Consider the following 24,829-nt stretch of genomic DNA (forward strand, 5'->3'; position numbering starts at 1 on the left):
ACTTTTACAGCAAGGGAAGCTGAGGCCCCAAGCTCTACGTATACCCAGCACCTGGGAGCCAAGGCTAGACTAGAGTTCAGACCCTGTGGCCAGTCATCTCCTGTCTCCGAGGCTGTGGTAGATTTTGGTCCTGAGCTTCATGGCCTCCCTTCCCTAGATCATGCCCTGCTTGGATGCTGTGGCCTTGGCTCTGCTCATCTTGCTGGTTCCAGACATACCTCGAGGAGCAGCTGAGAAACAGGGAGAAGGGGCTGTGAGAGCTCCGCAGAGCAGCTGGTGTGAGGATGTCAGATACTTGGGGAGAAAGTAAGTATCCCTGGACTCTGTTGCAAGACCCAAGAAACCCCTGTCTGGCTCAACAACTTCAACCTCCATCTCTGACTCTAGGCTTGTCTCATTGTCTATGGCCCTCTTCCTCCTCTGAGCTCCACTCTCTAACTGAAACATGTCCCTTTGTGACTTGGTCCCCTCTGGATGTGGCAGAAGTGTGGCTGAGAACAGGACAGGCTGTGTGAGCCTGGCGCTGTGTTCATTTACCCAGTGGGTATATTTTTCCAGCCCCTCATGCCTCCCAAGGCTGCTGGAGTTTGTTGACCACCCCTTCAAGCTCCATGAGAGCAACATCAGCCCCTATCTCAGGTCTCGAAGGGAAGCAGGCCTCACTGTGCTCTCAGGCCTCATGAATCACTACAGCATGGAACATGAGGGCAGCTTGGATCCTTAGGAAGGCTGGATCCTGCATGCCTGGAGCAGTGGTCAGGCACTTGCAGTCGTGGCTGTATCTTAACCTCATCCAGGACACTTTCTCTTGCAGCAGGAGTTTTGTGTTTTCAACTCTTGGAGTGACAGCCATAGCCTTTGTGACTGGAGCTCTGGGCTTCTGGGCACCCAAGTTTCTGTTTGAAGCTCGCGTGGTCCATGGCCTGCAGCTTCCCTGCTTCCAAGAGCAGTGCAACAGCCAGGACAGGTGAGGATGGGCTGGAGGGCACTGGCCTGGTTCATGGGGCAGTTCTCAGGAGGCTGTGAACCTGAGCTCGGTCTTTCAGGCAATCTGTGAAAACAGCTGAGCTTTGGACCCAAGAGCAGGCTTAAGGGATGATAGGAATCTTAGGTGGTTACCCATTGCCCTTAAAGGGGCCCCAAGTATCTTCTGTGAGGTCACCCCATTTTGCAGATTGTAAACTGAGGCACTGGGAAGATGTATCTGGCTTAGAGATGTTTGGGATGTATTCGTTTCTTCTCGACCCCATCAGTGCATCTAGACACTCAGGAGAGTTGCTGGTAGATGGGGGGGGGGGTCTCACTCTCTCTTAGAGGTGTCACTTCACTTCCTGCCTGGCCAGGCTCCACTGCTATCCTACGGCCCCTTGCCAGGTTCTCCTGTGACTCCAGTGACCTCCTGACGGGAGTCAAGAACATCTCCTAGGCCTACCTCCCTAGTCTCCTCTCCTCCTTGACACCCTAACTCCTTGCCTCCACCCTTGGTGACATACTCTCTCTCCTGTATTTTTTTTTGTTGTCTTTGATCTTGTCCTGCTGGTTTCTTGGACTTTTAAATTAAGTTAAATTAAATTTTCGGTATATGAGTCTTTTGCTAGCATGTCTGTCTGTGTACCACATGCATACAGTCCCCGAGGAGGCCAGAAGAGGGCATTAGATCCCAGAACTGCCACTGTAGATGTTTGTGATTGGTCATGTGGATGCTGAGAATCTGGTCCTCTGCAAGAGCAACTGCCATTAACCACTGAGTGTCTCTCCCGACCCTCCTTGGACTTCTAAAGCCCTATCCTCCCCTCTGCTGGGTCCTCTTCTGTTGGTCACACCAGCATCTGCTTCCTCACCTCCAGCCTCCTTTCTTTGCTTCAGTTTTACTCTCTGGTGCCCATAGGGAGCTCATGTGGTTTCTAGAATGTCTGTGCTTCTGCCCCGGTATTATGTCTGCCCATGGTTTCCTTCCTTCCTTTCATCATTATTTATTAAACTTCTTTATTTTGCCATCCTGAGGATTGAACCCAAGGCCTTGCATGCTCTAGGCAAGTGTTCTTTGTGGTGAATTCTAGGCAAATGCTCCACTAATGAGGAACACTCCCAGTCCCTCACTAGCAGATTTTAGTCAAGGGCTCTATCACTGAGCCACACCTCCAGCTCAAAATGTCGGCTTCAGGCCTAATGCCAAGCGTTTTCCATAAAGAACCTGCAGAGAAAGGTTTTCATACTGTCTCTGAATTACAAATGAGGTGGAAGATCATGCAGATTAAGCAACTTCTCAAAGTTCACACAGCTAACAAGCAATAGCCAGGATTCAAACCTATCTAACCCTGCAGCTTTGCTCTGAAGTCCCATGTCCCCTTGCCACTGAAGACTGCCTGGTGCTGTCAGTGACTCACATTGCCCTCCCCCAATCCCACTCACCTGGCAGGGCTTTCTGTTATATAGGAGGTGCTCAAAGAAATCTTGTGAATAAACACATGGAGATGCAAGGTTTACCTTTGCTCCCCTGTGCCATTTTCCTCTCTGGTGGCAAAGACAGATTTCTAAGGAGCCTAAAATATAACTCAACCCCAGGTATTGATCCTTAAAGAGCCCATTGTCTCTGCTCAGCTTCCACTCTCTGGTTCAATGCCCCTTCCTTCACACCATCTGTGTGAGAACTGTTCAATGCCCCTTCCTTCACACCATCTGTGTGAGAACTGTTCAATGCCCCTTCCTTCACACCATCTGTGTGAGAACTGTTCAATGCCCCTTCCTTCACACCATCTGTGTGAGAACTGGTGGACGTATTTGTTCCTTGTGCTTGGTACAATAACTGGCCACAAACTTAATGGTCGAAAACAACAGAACTGTGGGCCTGGGCTGGGATGTGACTCAGGAGTAGAGAGCTTTCTCAGAGTGCATGAGGGCCTGCACTCCATTCCAGAACTGCACAACATCAGCACAGTGGCTCACGCCTTTAAGCCTAGCACTTGGGAGGAGGAGGCAAGAGGAGCCGGAATTTCAAGGGTGAAGCCTGCAAGATGGCTCAGTGTGGGTAAAGGCACGTGCCATCAAGACTGATGACCTGGAAACCTACAGAGTGGAAGGAGAGAAGCGACTCCCACAAGTTGTCCCCTGACCTTCACTTGTGCACTATGGCACCACATACATACATACATACATACATACATACATACATACAAATACATACATATACATAGACACATATACATACATGCTTATGATATATATAAGGCTCAAGGTCATATTCAGAGATATAGGGAGTATGAGGCTAGCATGAGGCAAAACAAACCCACACACACACAAAAAGAAAGAAAGAAAGAAAGAAAGAAAGAAAGGAAGAGAAAAGGAAAGAAAAGGAAAGAAAAGGAAAGAAAAGGACATTTGAGCTGATGAGCACATGCTCTGGGTTCTAGACCTAGTACTTAAAAAAAAAAAAGCCCAATTAAAAAACCCCAGAAATTGCTGGGCAGTGGTGGTGCACGCCTTTGATCCCAGCACTTGGAAGGTAGAGGCAGGCAGATCTCTGAGTTTGAGGCCAACCTGGTCTACAGAGAGAGTTCCAGGACAGCCAAGGCTACACAGAGAAACTGTGTCTCAAAAACAAAACACCAAAACCAAAAGCCCAGAAATTAGTTTGGTTGTGACTTTGGAAGTGGAACTTCCAGTGGATCCAAATCAAGGTGTCTGCAGGGTCACGGTCCCTTAGAGTTCTGTGGAGCTTTGACTCACCTCGATCCTTGTAGTTGATAGCCTTTCTTGGCCACAGCTCTCTAACCTCTGCTTTTAAGGTCACATGATGTGTCCTCTTCTTTCTTGGCTGGAGGTCACCCCAGTGACTACTTTCAGGGTTTACTTGACTAAGGGAGGGTGGTCATTCCAGGCTAGGTCCTAATGTCTACAAAGTATGTTCTTCCCTAGATGGGTCCAGAGATTGGAGTATCTTGTGAAGTTATCATTTTAGCCCATGGAAATTGGTAGGAAATCCTTGTGTTGGGGTGACTACAACTCCCTTGGTGGGATCAGCCCCAGATGCACGTGAAGGAGCAGCTGTGTCCTAGTTTGCTCTGTTGACATGGAAACACATATCCAAAAGCATCTTGGGGAAAGAAAGTGTTTATTTCCTCTTCCACTTCCTTGTCACAGTCCATCATTGAGGGAAGTCAGGGCGAGAATGTGAGCAGGAATCAGGAGATAGGAACTGAAGCAGAGTTACGGAGGATGCTGTTTACTGCTTCCCATGGCTTGCTCTGCCTGCTTTCTTATATAACCCAGAATTACCTGCTTGGAGTGGTCCAGTTCCTTCCCACAGCAATCCTTAATCAAGAAAATGCCAGAGGCTGGAGGAACATCTCAGTGTTTAAGAACACTTGCTGCTCTTACAGAGAATCTGGGTTTAGTTCCTAGCAGCTCACAACTGTCTTTAGTTTAAGCCCCTAGGGATCCAGTGCCTTCTTCTGGCCTCCATGGTTACCAGTGTACATACATATGTACACAAGTACACGTACACATGTACACACACACACACACACACACACACACACACATGAATAGTGTATGCCTTTAATCCCAATCCCAGTACTTGGAGGGCAGATTTTTGTGACTTTGAGACCAACCTGGTGGACATAGAGTTCCGGGACACCCAGAGTTACATAGTGAGACCTTGCTGCATAGGGAAGGTACACTCATCAGTTCCCAGCTTGTGAAATAGATGGCCTATGTAGATGGCTCATGAGGCTGATTGGCAGGGCTACTACCCTCCATTTGCTGATGTCCAGGCTTCCATGGTTATATTTGTTTCAAAATTTATTTACTTTAAATATTGTTACAATGGCTGGAGAGACGGCCCAGTGGTCAAGAGCTATTCCAGAGGACCTGAGTCTGATTCCCAATACCCATATGGTGGCTCGTAATGGTCTGTAACTCTAGTACCACACCCATACCCATAAGATAAAAATAAAATAAACTAGTTTCTCTCTCTCTCTCTCTCTCTCTCTCTCTCTCTCTCTCTCTCTCTCTCTCTCTCTCTCTCTGTGTGTGTGTGTGTGTGTGTGTGTGTATGTGCGTGTATGTGTTTTCATATGTGTGTGGAGACTGGAGAACAACTTGGTGCAGTCATTCATTTCTCTTCTTCCATCTTGTGAGTCATAGGATCAAACTTAGATTACTAGGCTTGGCAGCAAGTCCCCTTCGACTGCTGGGCCATCTTGCCAGCCCACATGTCACATTCTTTCTCTGAGTGTGGGTGTATGTGTGTATATGGAGGCCAATAGTTAACCTGAGAGTCACAGCTCAGGAGCTGTCCACCTTGATTTCTAGGCTGGCCTGGGTGGCCAGAAAGCCTCACTGATCTGCCCATCTCTGCCTTCCCAGTGCTGGGATTACAAAAGCATGACATCATGTCTGTCATGTATGCTGATGCTAAGAATTGAACTCAGGTTTTTGTGCTTGAGTAGCAAAGCACTTAGCTGACTGAGCCATCCTCCTTAGCTCCCATGGAGGTAATAGTTGGGCCCTGGCCATTTCACATAACTCTGTAATTTTTGTGTCCGAGAAAGGACATGGCTGGGAAAGACAGATGTGTGTTGGGGCCACAGAGCTCCAGAGAACAGTGCAGAGCAAGGCAGACAGGCTGGTCAGAAATCCAGGAGGCAGGCTCGGCGAACCCTGTCATTTGTGCAAAGGGGTTGAGGAACTGAGAGAGGAGGCTACAGTGGTCAGAAAGACCAGTCCCATGGGGCCATCATGTTGGCCAGGGGCCTGTAAAGAGAACACCAGAGAGCCACGAGGGCCTGGGAGAGCTTGGTTGGATTTAGCTGTCAGTCCACACCAGTCACTGTCTCAGTGAGACCTTGGACCTCCTTTAACAAGAGTTTGAATGGAATAGGAAGATGATGGTGTCTGTGCAGATCCTGTCTCTGTATCTAGTAGCTGTCTGATACTGGCCTTCTCTTTTCTCAGCCTTGTGTCTGTCTGTCTGAGAATTCAAGAGTTCATTTGCTTAACACGTGTTACATGTGTTCTCTGCTCTGTGATCCCAGCACAGAGAGTAAGCAGGAAACCAAACCTGGTCATTGCTTTTGAGGAATCTGCACGGTGTGAATGGTAGATAGTGCTACAGGGACCTATGGAAGTAAACCAGTCAGCCTGGGAACAAGGGATGGTGTCTCCAGTGAAGGGGGTACTTGTGAGAGTCGTGTGGATTGAGTAAGAGTTTGGAAAGCTTAGAATAAAGCAAACAAGGAAACAAGAAGGCAACCTCAGAGTATTCCAGGTGTACAAATGAAAGAATGCACAGGTATAGGGGACAGAGGACAAAAGAACAGAGCTGGGGCCCCAGGACCAGGGAGTTGGGCCCAGATCTCTGGGTGTTTGAGAACAGAGGGTGGTTAGGAACACAGTCCATCATGTCTTAAGAAGCACTTTCTGAGAGCCTGTGTAGACAGAGAGTCTCCATTGGAGCTGAATGGTGTTGAAGTGGGTACAAGAGAGGGTGTAGAGGTAGTGTTGTTGGGGGTGCTTGCAAGGGATGTGGAGTCAGGGTGCAGAAGGATGGGATTCAGCAGGTGAATGTGTAGGCATGGTGGTGTACACCCTTGATTCCAACATTCAGGAGGCAGAGGCAGGTGGATCTCTGTGAGTTAGGGGCCAGCCTGGTCTACAAAGTGAGTTCCAGGCTAGCCAAGGCATAGCAAGAGCCTATCTCAAATAACAAACAAACAAACAAACAAACAAATCCCCAAATTAACAACAAAAATGATGAATGTGTGTAATGCCCAGACAAGAGCTATGAATCATGGGAGTCAGTACATATCAGTCATCTAAGCATTGAGTATGAGTGGGGCCCTAAAATTAAGATTTCTGAGTGGGGCCTCTGGAGTGGTGAGAGAGAGAGAGAAGGCCATTGTGAATGTTCCTGGGTGGAGGTTCTTACAAGGTTAATGGGTCTCAGCTTTCTAGCTACAGTTCTGGGCTTGTCTCCTGCTGCGTGGTACCAGATCATGTAACTAGGCTAGGTAAGCTGGCCCAGAGGCAGCGATGGGATGCAAGTCTGACCTGGTCCTCTCTGCTCTTTCCAATCAGCCTGATTTTTGGGGCACTGACCGTGGCAACTGGTATTATTGGTGTCATGCTGGGCGCAGAGGCTTCAAGAAGGTACAAGAAGGTGAACCCCAGGGCTGAGCCCCTCATCTGTGCTTCTAGTCTGTTTGCCACAGCTCCCTGCCTCTACCTGGCTCTCATCTTGGCCTCACGGACCCTCCTGGCCTCCTATGTAAGTGAGGTCTCCTCTGGGAGTGGGTGGGAAGCCCTTGAGGACACAGGTGCACACTAACTGTGTCTTTGTGTTATATGCACTGGCCAGTCCTTCCAGACAATCTCTCTATCCCCATTTCCCAGTAAGTACACAGAGGCTCATAGAGAGCTCCCTAGCAAACAGGCAGGGGACTAGGTTCTATCTCAAGCTCCTTTCTGGCTCTGGACTGAGTCTCTCTGGACTCCTGGCTGACAGTCTAGATAGAGATAGGGGTGGTTGTCCTAGGGTGTGTTGTGAACCTAGGGAGGTGGAGGAATGTTTCCCCAAATTCCACATGAGAAAGTTTGGTCATGGCTGGTGAAGACCTTGCTTGAAAGACAATTATGGCCAACATAAGTTTTCCAGATCCTGGTCCCCATTTCAGTCCCTCCTGTGTCCCACATTCTGCCTGGGATTTTGCTAGTGTCCGTTCACTAAGGGCACTGTTCCTCTTCGATGTGTCTGAAATCTTTCTCTTCCTGCAGTCAGAGTTCATCTCCTCTGAAGTGTCTCAGACTATCAAGCATCCTGTCCCAATTCACTGTCCCTGCCCTCCTACCCCACCCCTGTCCTGCCAAGTGGGAAGGGCTTGGTATTTCTGATAATGTCAGCTTCAGCCCTGGGTGCTGGACACAGTACCCTTGTCCATAGGCATCAGGGCCCCTGAGCTGTCTAGACTTAGAGAGTAAATTGGTGATAATTTTATTGTCCTCTAGCCAGTGCTAGTGACTGTTGTGGCTAGTCACATCTGAGGACTAAAAAGCCTGGTTCCACTTAAATCACAGCTTCCGCTCTGCCTCTGAATAACACTGTTATCTAGGTCCAAAAAATTGCCCTGAAGAGAAGACCCCTGGTGTGCTCAAGTTCCTTGTCACATTTCATGTCCTTTGCATGGATACCACTTCTCTCCATGATTCTGACTCCTACAGGCCTGAGTAGGTGAAAGATGGCAGAAACAGACAAGAGTCACTTGAGAATGAATTATTTGCTGTTATTGCTTTCTGAGTGACAGGTGTCCTGGTGCTAGGCTTGGGAAAACCACTTTTGTGTTTTTCAGGTGGGTTCTGACCTTGCTTAATTGCTTGAGGCAGGTGTGACCTCTCTAGCAGGACATGCCTGGCCTATAGGCCATGCTTGGGCGCCCTCATGACCTTCATGATTCCCCTGCAAGCTGTCCTTTTAACCCACCTGGTCTCTCTCCTTTTCCCACACTGTACTCTGTACCCTCTAACAGTCTATCCTGAGACTTCCCCAAGAGGATTCAGACCCCAGAGCCCATACTTCCTAATGCCAACTAACATGGGCAAGACAGAGGGGGCCCTTGAGGTGGCCTTAGTCTAGGTGAGTCTGAGCAGGTATTCTGCCAAGGAGAAAGGCTGGTTTCTTCCTGTCCTCATTTAAGAAAGGGTCTCTCTGTTTCTGTCTCTCTGTCTCTGTCTCTCTCTCTGTCTCTCTCTCTGTCTGTCTCTGTCTCTCTGTCTCTCTCTCTCTCTCTCTCTCTCACACACACACACACACACACACACACACACACACACACACACACATAAATCTAGAGAGAAGGCTCAGCAATTAAGAGCATTGGCTATTTCCAGAGGACTTGGGTTCAATTGGGTTCAATTCCCAGCTCCCATATGGTGGCTCATAATCAACTGTAACTCTGCACACAGGGGATTGGCTCCCTAGGCCACGAACATGCACATGATGCACACACATGCAGACAAACACCCCTATTCATAAAATAAATACATTTGTTAAAAGAAAGAAAAAAAAGTAAATACTCCAGGCCTGATGTGGAGCCTACTCCTGGGCACACTGGCTGGCAGATGCCAAAAAGATGCTCCTTTCCTGATGCCAAGGCCTTAAGGTGCACCTGGGCCCTCTTCAGGGGGTATCTTAGGGTTTCTATTTATGTGATGAAGCACCATAACCAAAAACAACCTGGGGAGGAAAAGCTTTATTTCACTAACACTTCCACATCACAGTTCAGCATGGAAGGAAGTCAGGACAGGAACTCAAGCAGGACAGGAACCTGGAGGCAGGAGCTGATGCAGAAGCCATGGAGGGGTGCTGCTTCCTGGCTTGTTCTCAGGCCTTGTTCAACCTGCTTTCTTATAGAACCCAGGACCAGGGGTCCTTACCCACAGTGGGCCCTCCCCCATCAATCACTAAATAAGAAAATTCCTCACAGGATTACCTACAGCTGGTTTTTTTTTTTTTTTTTTTTTTTTTTTAGACAGAGTTTCTCTGTATAGCCCTGGCTGTCCCGGAACTCACCCTGTAGACCAGGCTGGCCTCGAACTCAGAAATCCGCCTGCCTCTGCCTCCCAAATGCTGGGATTAAAGGCGTGCGCCACTACTGCCCGGCACCTACAGCTGGGTCTTATGGAGGTATTTTCTCAGTTGAGGTTTCCTCCTCTCAGATTACTCTCGCTTGTGTCAAGGTGACATAAAACTAGCCAGCACAGGGGGATGTTCTGTGAACTTCCTGGAGTCTGGAAGAGGCCTGACATCCCTCTCACAGGTGCACCTGACACTGAATAATCCCCTTGACACGGTTGTGGGAAGGGTTTTCTCATCTCACCTGACAGACCAGAAAACTGAGGCCCAGAGAAAGGAACAAAGAGTAAAACAGACAAATGCTTGGATTTCTCATGCCTGGATGTGTCACATCGGTGTCCTTGTCATTCTGTGGAAGAAAAGCATCTGGGTACATGCTGGACACCAATAGGTGTGTTCATGCTTACTGTCTAGGTGGGGTGGGGTGGTGGGGACTGTCTTCTACTGGTGAGAGCTGGTGAGACTCACAGAGACTAAAAGTTCAAGGAGACAGAGGCTCAGGTGAATGAGGGCCCTTTTAGAGGCATGCTCCTGCAGCAGCCAGTTTTGCTCATGCTCATGTCTTTTTTAGCTCTGGCAGGCTGCTTCTTGGCTATGTTTTGGGGACACAGATGTCCCCTATCCTGCACTCTGGCAGACTTCAGAGCTTCATGTCTTATCTAAAAGTGACACTGTGACTCAGCGGATCGAGGCAGCTGAGAGAACCCTAACTCTTCTCCAGGCCTGTCCTGGTTGAGTGTGGAGGGGCAGGAAGGTACTCAAAGCAAGGAGACATCCGTCTTCCAGTGCTGGAAGTGGCTTGGCTGTCAGGATGCTCTGTGGACTGAATCTCCATGGTCAGATTCCAGCCCTTATTCCCCATAGCCTTGTGCTGGTGCCCTTGGGCCTATTGAAGTTCTGACCTAAGATACAAGCTGAGGCTCTACCCGTCCCTGTCCTCATTCATGAAGCCCTTTCTACCCAGTCCCACCTCTCCTGCCCATTCCCTGCCCCCATCAGCCTACCAGCTTTCCCCAGGACTGTCCTCCATGATAGCCAATTCTCGCTTTCCTCATCTTGCTGCATCCTTGCTGTAATCCATTCACTCTATATGGTCTGGGAAGCTTCTAGATGCCATGAGCCTTGTCAGCTTTAAAGCCTTGCGTAGCTCTCTGGTTCTCTGAAAGAAGGCCCAGCTCTTCATCCTGGCATTTAAAGCTGCACATGAACTACTTCCACAGCCTCCCCGGCACCTCCTCCTCTGCACTTTTACCCTTCCTGATTCCTAGAGCATGCCCAGTGGACGCCCTTTCAGTCTGTTCTGTTCATCTTTTGTCCATATGTCTAAATCCTTCTTGGCCTCCAGGGCAGAGTCAGCTTAGCACTGTCTTCTTGGAGCTTTCTCTTATTAGTGGTCTGGCTCTATTCACAGCCTTACTACTGCTCTGATATTCATTCTCTCTCTCTCTCTCTCTCTCTCTCTCTCTCTCTCTCTCTCTCTCTCTCTCTTTCTCCTTTGATACAGGGTTTCTCTGTGTAGTTCTGGCTGGCCATGAACTCAGAGATCTGCCTGCTTCTACCTCCTAAGCACCGAGATTAAAGATGTGTGCCACCACAGCCAGTTTGATTCTGACACTCTCACAGCCCCAGCTTGTGAATTCTGGCTCTGGTTCCTTCCCTTCTCAGGACTCCAGCCCCAAGTACGCTATCAGGAATGTGGGAGTAAGATGGGAGTCTTCACTGCTTGCTGAAAGAGCAGTTTGAAGTAAGTTGTTTGTATCCATTTACTTATTCAAGCCTATCAAGTGTTGGCCATTGGCTTCCTAGTTCAAATGCTACAATTGTAGCCATGGATAGAATGGCTCACATATCTCCGTCCCAAGGAAATTTACATTCTTTTTTTTTTTCTGTGTTTTTTTTTTATTGGATGATTTATTTACATTTCCTATGTTGTCCCCTTACCCCATCCCCCACCACCCCCTCGGAACCCCCAATCCCCTCGCCCCTCCTCCTTCTTCTCTGTGGATGTAACCTCTATCTACACCCCCCCACTCCCACCTCCCCACCCTCAAAATTCCCACCCCCTGGGGCATCCAGCCTTCATGAGGTCAAGGTTCTCTTCTTCCACCTATGCCCAGCAGGGCCCTCCACTTTTACATATTCAGCTGAAGCCCTGGATCCCCCCCTAAGTGCTCCCAGGCTGGTGGTTTAGACCCTGGGAGCTGTGGTTGGTTGGTATTGTTGCTCTCCTCATGGTGCCGTAAATCCTTTCAGCTCCTTCAGTCTTCACTCTAACTCCTCTATTGAGAACCCCATGATCAGTTCAATGGCTAGTTGTGAGCATCTGCCTCTGAGTATGTCTGACTCTTGAAGGCCTCTGAGGAGATATCCATATCAGGCTCTTATCAGCATGCACTTCCTGTCTTCCACATCAGCATCTACCTTTGGTGATTGCACATGGGATAGATACTCAGGTGGAGTGGTCTTGAGACGGCCCCTCCTTCAGTTTCTGTCCCTCACTTTGTCTCCATATTTGCTCCCTTGAGTATTTTGTTGCTCCTTCTAAGAAGGACCGAATCACCCTCACTTGGTCTTCCTTCTTTATGGGCTTCATGTGGCCTGTGAGTTGCATCTTGGGCATTTCAAGGTTCTAGGCTAATATCCAATAATCAGTGAGTGAATACCATGTGTGTTCTTTTGTGATTGGCTTACCTCACTCAGGATGATAATTTCTAGTTCCATCCATTTACCTAGGAACCTCTCGAATTCATTGTTTTTAATAGCTGAGTAATACTCCATTGTGTAAATATACCACATTTTTTGAATCCATTCCTCAGTTGAAGGACATCTGGGTTCTTTCCAGCTCCTGGCTATTATAAATAAGGCTGCTATGAACATAGTTGAGCATATGTCCTTATTATATGTTCGAGCATCTTCTGGGTATATGCGTTCAGCATCCTTAGTCGTCAGGGAAATGCAAATCAAAACAACCCTGAGATTCCATCTCACACCAGTCAGAATGGCTAAGATTAAAAACTCAGGTGATAGTAGATGCTGGCGAGGGTGTGGAGAAAGAGGAACACTCCTCCATTGTTGGTGGGACTGTAAGATGGTTCAACCACTTTGGAAATCAGTCTGGCGGTTCCTCAGAAAATTGGACATAGCATTACCCGAGGATCCAGCTATACCTCTCCTAGGCATATACCTAGGAAATTTACATTCTAGTGGGGAGAAACAAACTACAAGCAAGATACATGAGGAGAAGCAGGGCATAGTGCAGCTGTCTTTAAATCACAGCACTCAGGAGACTGAGACAGTAGGAGTTCTAGGCCAGGCTGGGCTGTATACCAAGACCCCATCTCAAAGCAGGCAAGTAAACAGACAGACACATAAGTAAAACTTTTACACTATTTCAGGTGATGACAAATACATATAAAAATCTAGAGTGGAGAAGGGATAGTGGGAGAGTGGCTGTGGGTGAGAGAAGACTCCTATTTTATACAGAGGCCGGAGGTTCACTGAGAAGGTGTTGTGGTGGCTTCTCCTCCTTTCCTTCTCCTTGTAGTTGCCAAGCATAGTTAATCGTGTAGATATCTGGGAGAAAAGAGTTCTAGGAGTAGGAAATAGCAATTACAAAGGGCCTGAGCCAGGGTTGTATCTGGAGGGTCTGAGGAAAGGCAAGGAGACGACCCTTATTAACACAGAGTGGGAAGTGAGAGCAAGAGGCTGATGGGGCCTTCTGACATCAGGTGGGATTTCACGCTTAGGGATGGAGACCATCAGGTGGCTGTGCCTTTGTGTCTGTTCCTCTAGTGTTACTATGATGGACAGTTAGATGTTTAGCCAACCTCGCATTGCTGGTCACAGTGTATACTCATTGCCTCTGTTGCTGAATGTGACTTGGTAGTAGTCTGTTGAGGATTTCTGTATCTGTACAGATAGGGTGTTGGAGTGTTAGGGATATGTGTATTTGCACCCGTGTTTTTGTGGTGCGCAGGGCCATGGTCTCAGGAGGACCTAGCAAGTGTTTCTCTCTTTTTTGCGTTTTTGCAGTGTACGAAGGATCTGTGTTAATTTGTCTTTAAACATTTGGTAGAATTCATCAGTGACACCATCTGGTTCTGGGCTTTTGTTGGGGGGAGGTTTTTGATTATGGACTCAATATTTACTTGTTGAAGGTCAGTTCAGATTTTTCTATTTCTTTTTGGCTGAGTTTTGCTACTTTTACTAATTTTTGTTTACTAAAATTTTAGTAGTTTAACTAATTTTCAAATTATTTTTGAGATTATACTGTTCCATCATTTCCACTTTTACCATGTGTGTGTTCTTAAACATATAAATATATAACCTGCTTAGTCTGCATAACATTTTGTACACACACACACACACACACACAAGCAAACACACATGTTTTCTGGGATGGCCATTTGGTGGTGGGTAAGGAATTGGTGTGGTCTTCCCTGGGGATAACTATTTCTCCTGCTCGCAGCATTTCTTAGCTGCCTGTAGCTCTTTGTGTAGGGTTGAGGCCTGTGAGCTTTCCCCGTGCACCTTAGTATGCCTACAATGTCCTTGTTCAGCTCATGCTCAGGCAGCCATGTTGGTGAGACTTTCTGACATTCCGACTTCCTAGGAGTCTAACATAGTCTAACAGTAAACTCCCTGATCCTCTGGCTCGTGTACTCAGTCTGCCTGCTTTTTCACAAGGCTCCCTGAGCCTTAGGTGCAGGAGTCCTGTTGTGAGTATGTCACCTGGGACTGGGCTCCGTAACTGCATTTTTATTGGTTGTGGTTTTCTGTAATGGTCTTCATCTTTTGTTTAGAGAAATACTTTTCATTTTCTTTCTAGGATTTTTTTTTTATTTAGCCTGATTAATCTAATTCTTGGTATATAAATGCCCATAGTATTTCCTTATAATCCTTTTGATTTCTGTGAGATTGATATCAGTACCCTTTCACTCTTGATTTTGGTAAGCTGAGTATTCTTTCCTTTTTTTCTGTGTCAGTTTAAAGGTTTGTTGATTTTGCTTTTTTTTCTTTCCTTTTCTTTTAAAAAAACATTTATTTGTTTTATGTATATATGTATTTGGGCATGCATGCCAGTGTGTGTGTGTGTGTGTATACTGATGTATCCATGCACATAAGTGGATATATTTTAGTAAATGAGTTGTATGTATGTATGTATGTATGTATGCTCTTGCATGTGTGCAATGCTATACACACATATAATCTGGTTGAATATATATTGAACATAATGAGTTATGTTAACTTATGTGCACCATGTGTCCTTCTGTACTATCTGTCTATCTGTCTATGCCTGAGTATCAGGGATTGCAGATGACTGCGTGGGGTATGTGTGCCCGTGTATATGGCTGAACATAGCTTTTCTCTCACTTTAGTTGCTGTAACTACGTTGCGTGGGAAGAAGGGGTTTTTGGCAGTACAGTGTGTCTGCTCCCAAATTGGTGGAGACCAAGTTTTCCTGTGTTCCATGGAAGTGAAGTTTCCTGCGAATATAAAGTCTAGTTTGGGCCTCTGTTCAGGCCCTGTGGGCCACCTGCAGGTGTGGGGGCTCCATCTCCTATCCTTAGGGCCTCTTGGCAAGGGAAGTGGACTTCCCGGCCGGTAATTAGGATCCAGACACATTCGCAGCAGGTCTTGGCTCACACCCCTTCCTTGGCCCTCTTCCCAGAGCTGCTGCCCTTCAGAGGAGAAGGGGTTTGTCCCTTAGAGGAGGACTGAGCCTGCTGCAGGGGCTCAACCATTGCTAACCTGTTGGCTGGAGGATATGGCTGGATGTTGACAGTCCCACTTTTGGTGGGCTTTGTGTTCAGGGTGAAGCAGCCAGAGTTTGAGCATGGTAAAGAGTGTACACTGGGGAATCTGAAAGACCAGGCTGTCATTCCTGCTTCCATACTTCCTAGTTGTATGACCTGGGGCAAGATACTGACCTTGTGAACCTCAGTCTTCTCGGCAGTAAAATGGGAGACTACTTACCTGTAGACTCACTGAGGAGGTAAATGAACTTTTGAGCCTGTTCTAGTTACTATGGTTATGTAATGAAACTTGGCCACTCAAAACAACGAAAGTATTTGTTTTGCTCAGATTTTTTCGTTAGGCAAGACTTGGTTGGAGGAAGGAGGGGTGACATCGTGTTTTCTATCGACATCAAGTAGGTAGATGGGGAGGGCTGGATCCCAGAAGCCAAGCTGTCTGGCAGTTGATGAGAACTTAGCTGGAGTACCTGTCCATGCCTTTTCTGTGTAGTCTGGGCTACCCAACAACATTGTGGTCAGATTCCAGGCACTAGCAACCTGGGATAGCTAGCTAGGTGAAGCCGTCTTGCCTCATATGATTGATCCTGGGAAGTTACTTTGAAAGTGATTATTTTCCCTTTACTCTAACTTGTTGCTCAAAATAGCAGGCTGGAGAAACAGGGCAAAACAGATTTATTTTGATTTATGAGTATGTGGTGTGTGTGAGTATATGCTGCGTATGTTTGGGTGCCTGAGAAGGTCAGAAGAGGGTGTCAGTTTTCCCAAAGTTGCAGTTATAGGTATTTGGGAGCTGTCTAGTGTGGGTTTGGAGAACCGAACTTGGTTCTTTTGAAAGCTCAGTGGGTGTTCTTAACTGCTGAGTCGTCTCTCCAGATCCCTGGATGAGAGGATCAAGAAGCTGAAAGAACATATGATGACAAGATATTATCATCTTTGGAAAATACAATTGGTTGCTGTGGCTCAGGTCCTCTTGTCCCCAACCCTCTGGGTCCCTCTGAGGTTTCACCTTGAAGGGAAGCATGTCTGTGTATACAGATGGAAAGCCCACTGGGTGTGAGTCTCTAGCTCCACTCTGTTCTCACCATCTCATGGGTAAGAAGTTTAGGGTTCGAGTTTTACCTTCAGCCAAACCTGGGCTTCTTGAACTGAGGGAATGCATTTGCATTTTTTTTTTGTTTGTTTTTGTTTTTCGAGACAGGGTTTCTCTGTGTAGCACTGGCTGTCCTGGAACTCACATGGTAGACCAGGCTGGCCTCCAACTCAGAAATCCGCCTGCCTCTGCCTCCCAAGTGCTGGGATTAAAGGTGTGCGCTACCACTGCCCGGCTGAGAATGCATTTTCTGATGTGTCTGAGATCTCAAGAGGTAGATCTGAGGCCACGTCTTAGCCAGGAGGAGCAGCAAGGACCCCTGTCCCCATCGACTACGTCCCAATATATCCTGTATGTCCTATACCATTCTAAACACTGGGGGAGATTGTATTAAACAAAATAGCACACAATCTACATGGAGTGAAATAGATATATATCAGAGGAGGATGCATTCTGTAGGGATAACAGAAGAGAATAAGACATAGGATGAGGGCTCAAGGGGCCAGGGGATATAGGACCCTCAGTATGATGAATGCTTCAGTATTGACCAGAAGCAAGTGAAGGACAGAACCATGTGACAGTGGGAAAGAGCAGTGTGTGGAGGGAGAACAGCAGACATTGAGACTCCAGGGAAGAGAGAGGGACTGGTGGGAATCAAGGAAATGTGCCTGGGATGGGGCGAGCCAAGACAGGGTGGAGGAAATGTATTCTGAGTAATGGCAACAGGAAGTGGGGGATGCAAATGATGTAGGAACTTGTATCTACAATGACTTTGGTTTCAAATGTGAACACAGGACCGGTGAATGTGTCCTGCATTCAAGCCAAGTGATCTAAGTAATGATTTACAGTGGGTATCTCCTGTTGCCTAACACATCACCCCAAAACTTAGTGGCTTAAAACAGTCTACTATAATAATTATTGCTATTTTGAGACAGAGTCTCATGTGGCCCAGATTGGGCTCTTTGCTGGCTAGTTTTACGTCAACCTGACATAAGTTAGAGTCATCTGAGAGGAACAAACCTCAACTAAGAAAATGCTTCCATAAGATCAGGCCGTAGGCAAGCCTGCAGGCCATTTTCTTAATTAGTGATTGATGCAGGAGGGCCCCACCCCCTGTGGGTCCCCTGGCCAGGTGGTTCTGGATGCTATAAGAAAGCGGGCTAAGCAAGCCACGAGGAGCAAACCAGTAAGCGGCATTCCTCCTCCATGGCCTCTGCATCAGCTCCTGCTTCCAGGTTCCTGCCCTGTGTGAGTTCTTGTCTTGACTTCCTTTGATGAGGAAGTGTGATATGGAAGTGGAAGTGAAATCTTTTTTCCTCCCCAGTTGCTTTTGGTCATAGTGTTTCCTCATAGCAACAGCGACCCTCAATGAGACAGCTTTGAACGCACTGTGTAGCCAAGCATCACCTTGAATTTCTGATCCTCCTGTCTCCATCTCTTCTTACCAGGGCCTGGGGTTACAGGTGTGTACCATCATACACAGATTAAATAGTGCCGGGGATGAAAAGCGGGGCTTTGTGCATGCTAGCTGAGCACTCTACCAAGGGAGCCACATCCTTGACCTTCAGTGATTTCTCATGGACGGTTTGTCTCCTGTTTGCTGTTTGTTTATGGCTGCACTGACCTGGGACGGGGCTGTAATGCCCACACTGACCAGTCTCTCCTGTGACTCTTCTCCATAGGGCTCTGAATCCTTTGTTAGAGTAAATCAGCTTTTTTTTTAGAACACTATCTAAGAGATCCAAGTGGAAGATGCAAAGCCTTTCAGTCCCCAGGAATAACATCACTTCTGCCTTCTTCTGTTGGCTGAGGTGATGTGGGACCCAGCCAGGTTCACAGTGTAAAGGCATGAACATGATGTGGCAGGATTAACTGGGGCCATTTTGCAACAATCTCACAGCTTGAGGGACTCTCTCTGGGGCCAGTGAAATGGCTCAGCAGGTAAAAGGGCTTGCTGCCAAGCCTGACACCCTGAGTTCGATCCCTAAGACCAACATGGTAGAAGGTGAGAACTGATTTCTGCAAGATGTCCTCTGGCTTTGTAGTCTGTACTCAGGTCTCTCAGCCTCCTCTGTGCATGCACAAACACAAATATTAAATAGATAAGGGGAAAACTTGAAATAAAAAAAGGCAGGAGGAATTCTGTGTGGAGATGGAATGGGTGGTGCCAAAGTCAGGAAGGGGAAAATAATGAAGAGGTTTTTCCAATGACACAGGCCAGAGAGGGCGGTGGCTTAGGTCAGGCTGGTTAGTGAGGAAGTGTGGAGAAGTGGTCAGGTTCTGGGTGTGTTATGGAAGTACAGCAACAGGATTTCCTGTCAGACCGGGTATAGAGCAAAAGAAAGAAAGGAGTTGAGAGTGTCTCTATGGCTTGAGCCATCCGAGTCAAGGAGTTGCTATTTACTGAGGGGACATCTGAGGGAGGGGAAGGGTGGCTGTTTTTAAAGTTTTGTGGGGTTCCAATTTAGGCATGTTAAATTTGGGATGTATATTAGTTGCTTTTTCTGTCACTCCAACAAGAGCAACTTAAGGCAGGAAGGGTTTATTTTTGCTTCATGGTTTAAGGATACACTCCCTGGGGGCGAGGAAGCAATGCAGCAGAAGCATGAGGCAGCTGGACATCCTGTGTCTCACTTGGTGTTTCTACTGCTGTGATAAAGACCGTGATCAAAAGTGACTTGGGGATGAAAGGGTTAATTTCATTTTATAGTTGACAGTTCATTACTGAGGGGCATCATGGCAGATACTCAAGGCAGTAACCTGGAGGCAGGTACTAAAGCAGAGGCCATGGAGGAGTGCTTGCTCCTCAGGGCTTGATAAGTTTGCTTTGTTATACAACTCAGGACCACCTTCACAGGGGTAGCATCACCCCTGTTGGATGCACACACATCCCCCCATCAAACATTCATTTAGAAAATGCCCTACAGTCTTGTCTGTAGGCAGTCTGATGGAGGAATTTCCTCAGTTGAGGTTCCTCTTCCTGGATAGCTCTAGCTGGTGTCAAATTGATGAAATAACTAGCCAGCTCACACGGAATTGGCAGCAAGGAAGCGGAGAGATGAAGGCTGGTGCTCTGCTCTCTCTTCTTCCTCCTCTTCCTCTTCCTCCTCCTCTTCTTCCTCCTCCTCCTTCTCCCCCTTCTCCTTTTTTTTTAACTGGGACAGGGTCTCACTGTGTAGCTTTGACTAGCCTAGAACTCACTATGTAGATCAAGCTGGCCTCAAAGTGATGGAGGTCTGCCTGCCTCTGCCTTCTGAGTTCTAGGTGTGGTGGGTGTGCTACCAATTGGCCTCCCCTTCTCTTTCTTATTCAGTCCTGGACCCCAGCCCACAGGATGGTGCTACCAACATTCAGGATGGATCGTCCCACCTCAGTTAGAGCTCTCTAGGAACATCCTCACAGACATTGCTAGAGCTTGTCTTCTAGGTGATTCCAAATCCAGTCAGCAAGTCAGTCAAGATGAACCATCCCAGGCTGCCTCGAGGACATGCAGCTCAAGATACCAAGAGGCAGCTGCTGTGTGCCAGCCTGGGCTTCAGGATGGAGGTTTAGGCTGTCGACTTGAAGCTAGGAGGGTTTTTTTGTTTTTTGCATTCAGTCATCTATGCTTTGTATGTGTGTGTATGCATATATGCATGTGCTTGTGTGTGTGCAGGTGCTATGATATGCATGTGGAGGTCAGGAGAAAATTTGCAGGACTCTGTTTTCTCTTTCCACCATGTGCGTGGGGAATTGAACTCAGATTGTCAACCCTGGGAGCAAGGGCCCTTACCCATGAGCCATCTCACAGGTTCACTTTCTAGTTCTTGGAACAGGTTTGTTTAGATATAATTCACATACCACACAACTCATGTATTTAAAGTGTGTACCTCATGGTTTCCTGTGTATTCAGAGCTGTGTGATCATTCACACATCCATTTTTTCCTTTTGAGATAAGGGATTACTATGTGGCTCAGACTGGCTTTGAACTCCTGGGCTCAAATGACTGTCCTGTCTCAGCCTCCCAGGTGTTGGGACACCAGGTGCCTGCAACTCTGCCCAGCCTCTTGCACTGACTTTAGAGCCCCAGAGAGAGACTTTGAATCTTCTGTCAGTCATTCAATGTCTTAGTTACTTTTCTATGATAAGTAACTGATAAGATACCAGTGGCACACTTCCTTCAACAAGGCCACACCTCCTAGTCCTTCCCAAACAGTTTCATCAACTGGGGACCAAGTATTCAAACATATGAGTCTATGGGGGCTATTTTCATTCATTCCCCTGGAGGAGGTATGTTACCAGAAGTGGGCTTTGAGATTTCAAAAGCCCACAGCTGTCACTGTGTCATGGTTGTTGTCTTGACATGTAAGCTCTCAGATACGGCTCCAATGCCATTCCTGCCTGCCTGCTGCCATGCTCCCCACCAGGATTGTCATGAACTCTAAACCGGTGAAACTGTAAGCCCCCAAAGTAAACTCTTTCTTGTATAAGTTGCATTGGACATGACGTCTTATCACAACAATAGAAAAATAACCAAGACACTCCCATCTACACTGTCTATCCTTTTTCTCCCCAGCCCTAGGCAACCACCAGTGGACCTCCTGTCTTTATAGCTTATTCTTGCTAGACACCTCCCAGAAACAGAAGCACAGAGTGTATGTTGCTTATGTGACTTCAACTGAAAGAAACAGAGGTGAAGTCAAAAGCATTAAATTCAAATTAGTTGTGAAAGTTTGGATTTACTGATGAAGACCAGCTATGAAAGAGAATTCCAGCTATGCCTCCCCTCCTTCTCTCCCTAACCTCCAAAGTTTTGTTATTTTTATTTTTACATTTTCTAGAGTTATAACATCCACAATCTGTTCTCGGTGCATAATCCCAGTAGCTACTTGACAGTGGTCCCATATGTAAATGAAGCCAGTGCTCATTATCAGTCTGTGTATATAGATTCTCTGTCACTGACTCCTTTATTTTGTGTCACCTCCGATGTGCGTGCGATTCTGGGTTCAATGGGTTGAAATAGTTGAAATAGTTCTTTTTCTGAGACAGAGTCTCATAATTTTGCTCTACTCAGATGGAAACCACATGTACACGGGAACCAGCTCTTCCTGCACTGCTGGTCCCTGGCCCTTGGATTCTGCAGGATTAGGGGCTGGGCTGACAGAAAGGCTTATAGCTCTAAGCCATTGTTTCTCAAAATGGGTGACACTTTTGGAGGGGTAAAATGACCCTTTTACAGAGATCACATATCAAATATCATGCATATCAGATATATACAATATGACTCATAACAGTAACAAAATTACAGTCATAGAATAGCAACAAAAATCATTTTATGATTGAGGGTCACCACAGCGTGAGGAAATGTATTAAAGGGTCTCAGAATTAAGGCTGAGAACCACCTCAAGCTGGAGAGCCCAGAAGCTTATAGCTTTAGGCCACAGAAGCTGGAGACGTATGACTATAGATGTTCAGGTTGGAGGGACATTGCTCTGGCCTTTGGTTGCCAGTGGCTGGGCATTCCCAGATAGTAAAATTCTTGGTGTTTAAGTGACAGTGAGGATCAGCAATCAGCAGCAGCCAGCTAGTGCTGTAGCTCCTAAGTGTTGAGTTCGGAGACTGTTGGCTTTAAAGCTTGGCACCTCCTCCCAGTCATGTTTAAAGGTCTATGGCCCGACAGTTGTAATCGTTGGCTCTTCATAGCTTCTGATCGCTCTGTACTTCTACCAACCTTCACTGTCCACACACTGTGGTCACTACCATTTCTGCCTTTTGAATTTTCTGGAACTATTCTGAAGCTCTCCTGCCACCATACAGCATTGGCCACTGCCTCTGCTTGCCGCTGCCCCTACCACTGCCGTCATTATGCTACCCGCTCAGTCTGCCCACGATAGAGACAAGCAAGAAAAGACCACGTAAGACTTCTCCTACTGGGCCTGTGTTCTAACCTCACAGGGTAGCCCAGAAGAATGTCTCCCAAAGTGAGCCAAACAGCCTTATATTGCCAGCAAGGGATTGTGGTATAGTTATGTGATGCAAATGTAGCATTATAATGTACTCCAATCACAGCACACCTTCAAGTTCCAGCCAAAGGCCTCACGTGTGGATCAGTTATAGGCCCAGCCAACATTGTCATGTGCTTCCTTCTTGGCTTGAGAGAAGTGCTACCGAGTGAGCTGGGGTGTCTGAAGAGTTCCAAGGCCTGTGATCCAGGCTGCCTGGAGTAGGACTAGACCATGTCCTCTGGAGCAGGAGTCCTCCCTTATAGTTTCAGTGGTCATTATGGCTGAAGTGAAGGATTCTTGGAGTGGTAGGAGAAGACTTAAATAACCAGGTGTTGTATGTCCCTTTAATCCCAGCGTTCAGAATTGCTGAGGCAGGAGGGGTTTAAGGCCATCCTGATCAGAGAATTACCAGGCCAGTCAGAGCTAGCTAAGTGAGATACTTAACTGCAAACAGTAAAACCAGGCCTGGGGATGTAGCTCAATTGGTAGAGTGCTTGCCTAAAACGCATGAGGGTTTGATCCCTAACTCTACATAAACTGAATATAGGGGTGTACATCTGTCAATCAGCACTTGGAGGTGGAGACAGGAAAATCAGAAGTTCAAGGTTATCCTTGGCTACACATATCAAGGTTATCTGAGACCCCCTATAATCTCCCCAACTACAACAGCAAACCAAATCAGGTCAACCAACAACAAAAACAAAAACAAAACTCAAATATGGCTAAGCTGTCTTGGAGGCCTGTTGTTTGCTAACGGGCTTCTTGGCTGACATTTTCCTGCTGGAGGCAGCCAGGCATGGGAAGAGATCTGACAACTGCCACTCAAATGGATGAGTGGCTTGCTGCCAGTAGTTGAATTTATTCAAAGAAAATAAATATCCAGAAGTATATCTCAAGGAATTATCACAAAATTAGCATTCCCTAAATATACTGTTTACTTATTCATTTTCATGTGCATGCGAGGCCTGAGGTTGATAACCAATGACTTCCTCTATTGCTCTCCACCCTCTGAGACAGACTCTCCCACTGAACCCAGACTTCACTGATTCAGCTAGACCAGCTTGCCAACGAGGCCCCAGGGGTCCTCCTTTTCCCCAGCGCTGCCTTTGGAGTAGTGGGATTACACTCAGAAGCCCCTACACCAGGCTCTTTACATGGATACTGGCCATCTGAATTCAGACTCAAGCACCAAAGTTAAAATTCTCTCTTCCTTTTCTTCCTTTTAAAAAAACAGTTTTGTGTATGAGTGTTGCCTTCACATACGTATGTACACCATGTGCATGCCTGGTGCCCATGGAAGCCAGAAGAAAGCATCGGATTCCCGTTAACTAGAGATACAGATGGTTGTGAAACATCATGTAGATGCTGACAAAGCTGGGTCCTCTGAAAGGACAGCAAGTGCTCTTAAACATTGAGCCCTCTCTCCAGCCCCCAAATTATCATCCTTGACAGTGCTTACCAGAATTGTCTTCTTATGATGCTTAATTGAGAGTAACCCCAGGCCTAATGCTCCTAGGAAAGGTTGGGCTCCTCTGATCTGTCTCTTTACCACACAGCCCAGGCTGGCCTCAAACTCAAACTAATGAATGATCCTCCTGCCTCCATCTTCCAGGTACTAAGATTACAAGCATGTTACCTGGTGCCCAGCTTTCCCCCCTTTTAAAATGTTAATTTGGGGGCCACTTTTTGAGAAGGGTTTCACTATGTAACTCTGGCTGTCCTGGAACTCACTATGTATACCAGGCTGTCCTTGAACTCACAGAGATCCTCCTGACTCTGTTCCCAAAGTGCTGAGATTAAAGGTGTATACCACCATGTCCAACATTGATCTTTAAAATCCTTAATGTTGATAGAGTGTGGTGGTTTATACCTTTAATCCCAGCGCTGTGAGTTTTAGGTCAGCCTGGTCTACAAGGTGAATCTAGGTCAACCAAGGCTCTGCTACACAGAGAAACCCTGCTGGAAAAACAAACAAAACAAAACAAAACAAAACAAAACAAAACAAAACATCCTTAAGTTGATCCTTTTTTCCCCTAGTAGGTACCCAGATATTTCATTATTTTTTTTCTTGAAATTCAATAGCTTAGTTGGTGTATTAGTCTCTATTGCTGTGTAACAGATCACTCCCAAACACAGAAGTATAAAATAAACATTGTTGTCTCAGAGTCTATGTGGTTTCCTTGGGTTTTTATCTCTCTCAAGGGTGCAATTGAGATATTAGCTCAAAGTCTGTTGTTTCAACTGCAAGCTCACCTGGGGAAGGCTGCCAGGATCACTAATGGTTATTGGCAGGATTCAGATCTCTGGGTGTCAAACCCCCTTTCCTTGCTAGTTGTTGGCTCTCAGTTTCTTTTTTTCTTTTTCTTTCTTT

General features: G+C 46.8%; 1 protein-coding gene across 1 annotated transcript in view; it reads left to right on the top strand.

Moving 5' to 3' along the window:
* Positions 1–24,829, top strand: part of Spns3 (sphingolipid transporter 3 (putative)) — a 51,677-nt gene that overhangs the window by 11,695 nt on the left and 15,153 nt on the right. The window contains exons 6-8 of the mRNA XM_028787272.1: positions 158–306; positions 815–967; positions 7,078–7,267. Coding sequence (XP_028643105.1) covers positions 158–306; positions 815–967; positions 7,078–7,267 — 492 coding nt within the window. The remainder of the gene's footprint in view (positions 1–157; positions 307–814; positions 968–7,077; positions 7,268–24,829) is intronic.

This window comes from Grammomys surdaster, unplaced genomic scaffold (assembly GCF_004785775.1).
Source record: "Grammomys surdaster isolate TR1022 unplaced genomic scaffold, NIH_TR_1.0 125621, whole genome shotgun sequence".
Classification (NCBI taxonomy): domain Eukaryota; kingdom Metazoa; phylum Chordata; class Mammalia; order Rodentia; family Muridae; genus Grammomys; species Grammomys surdaster.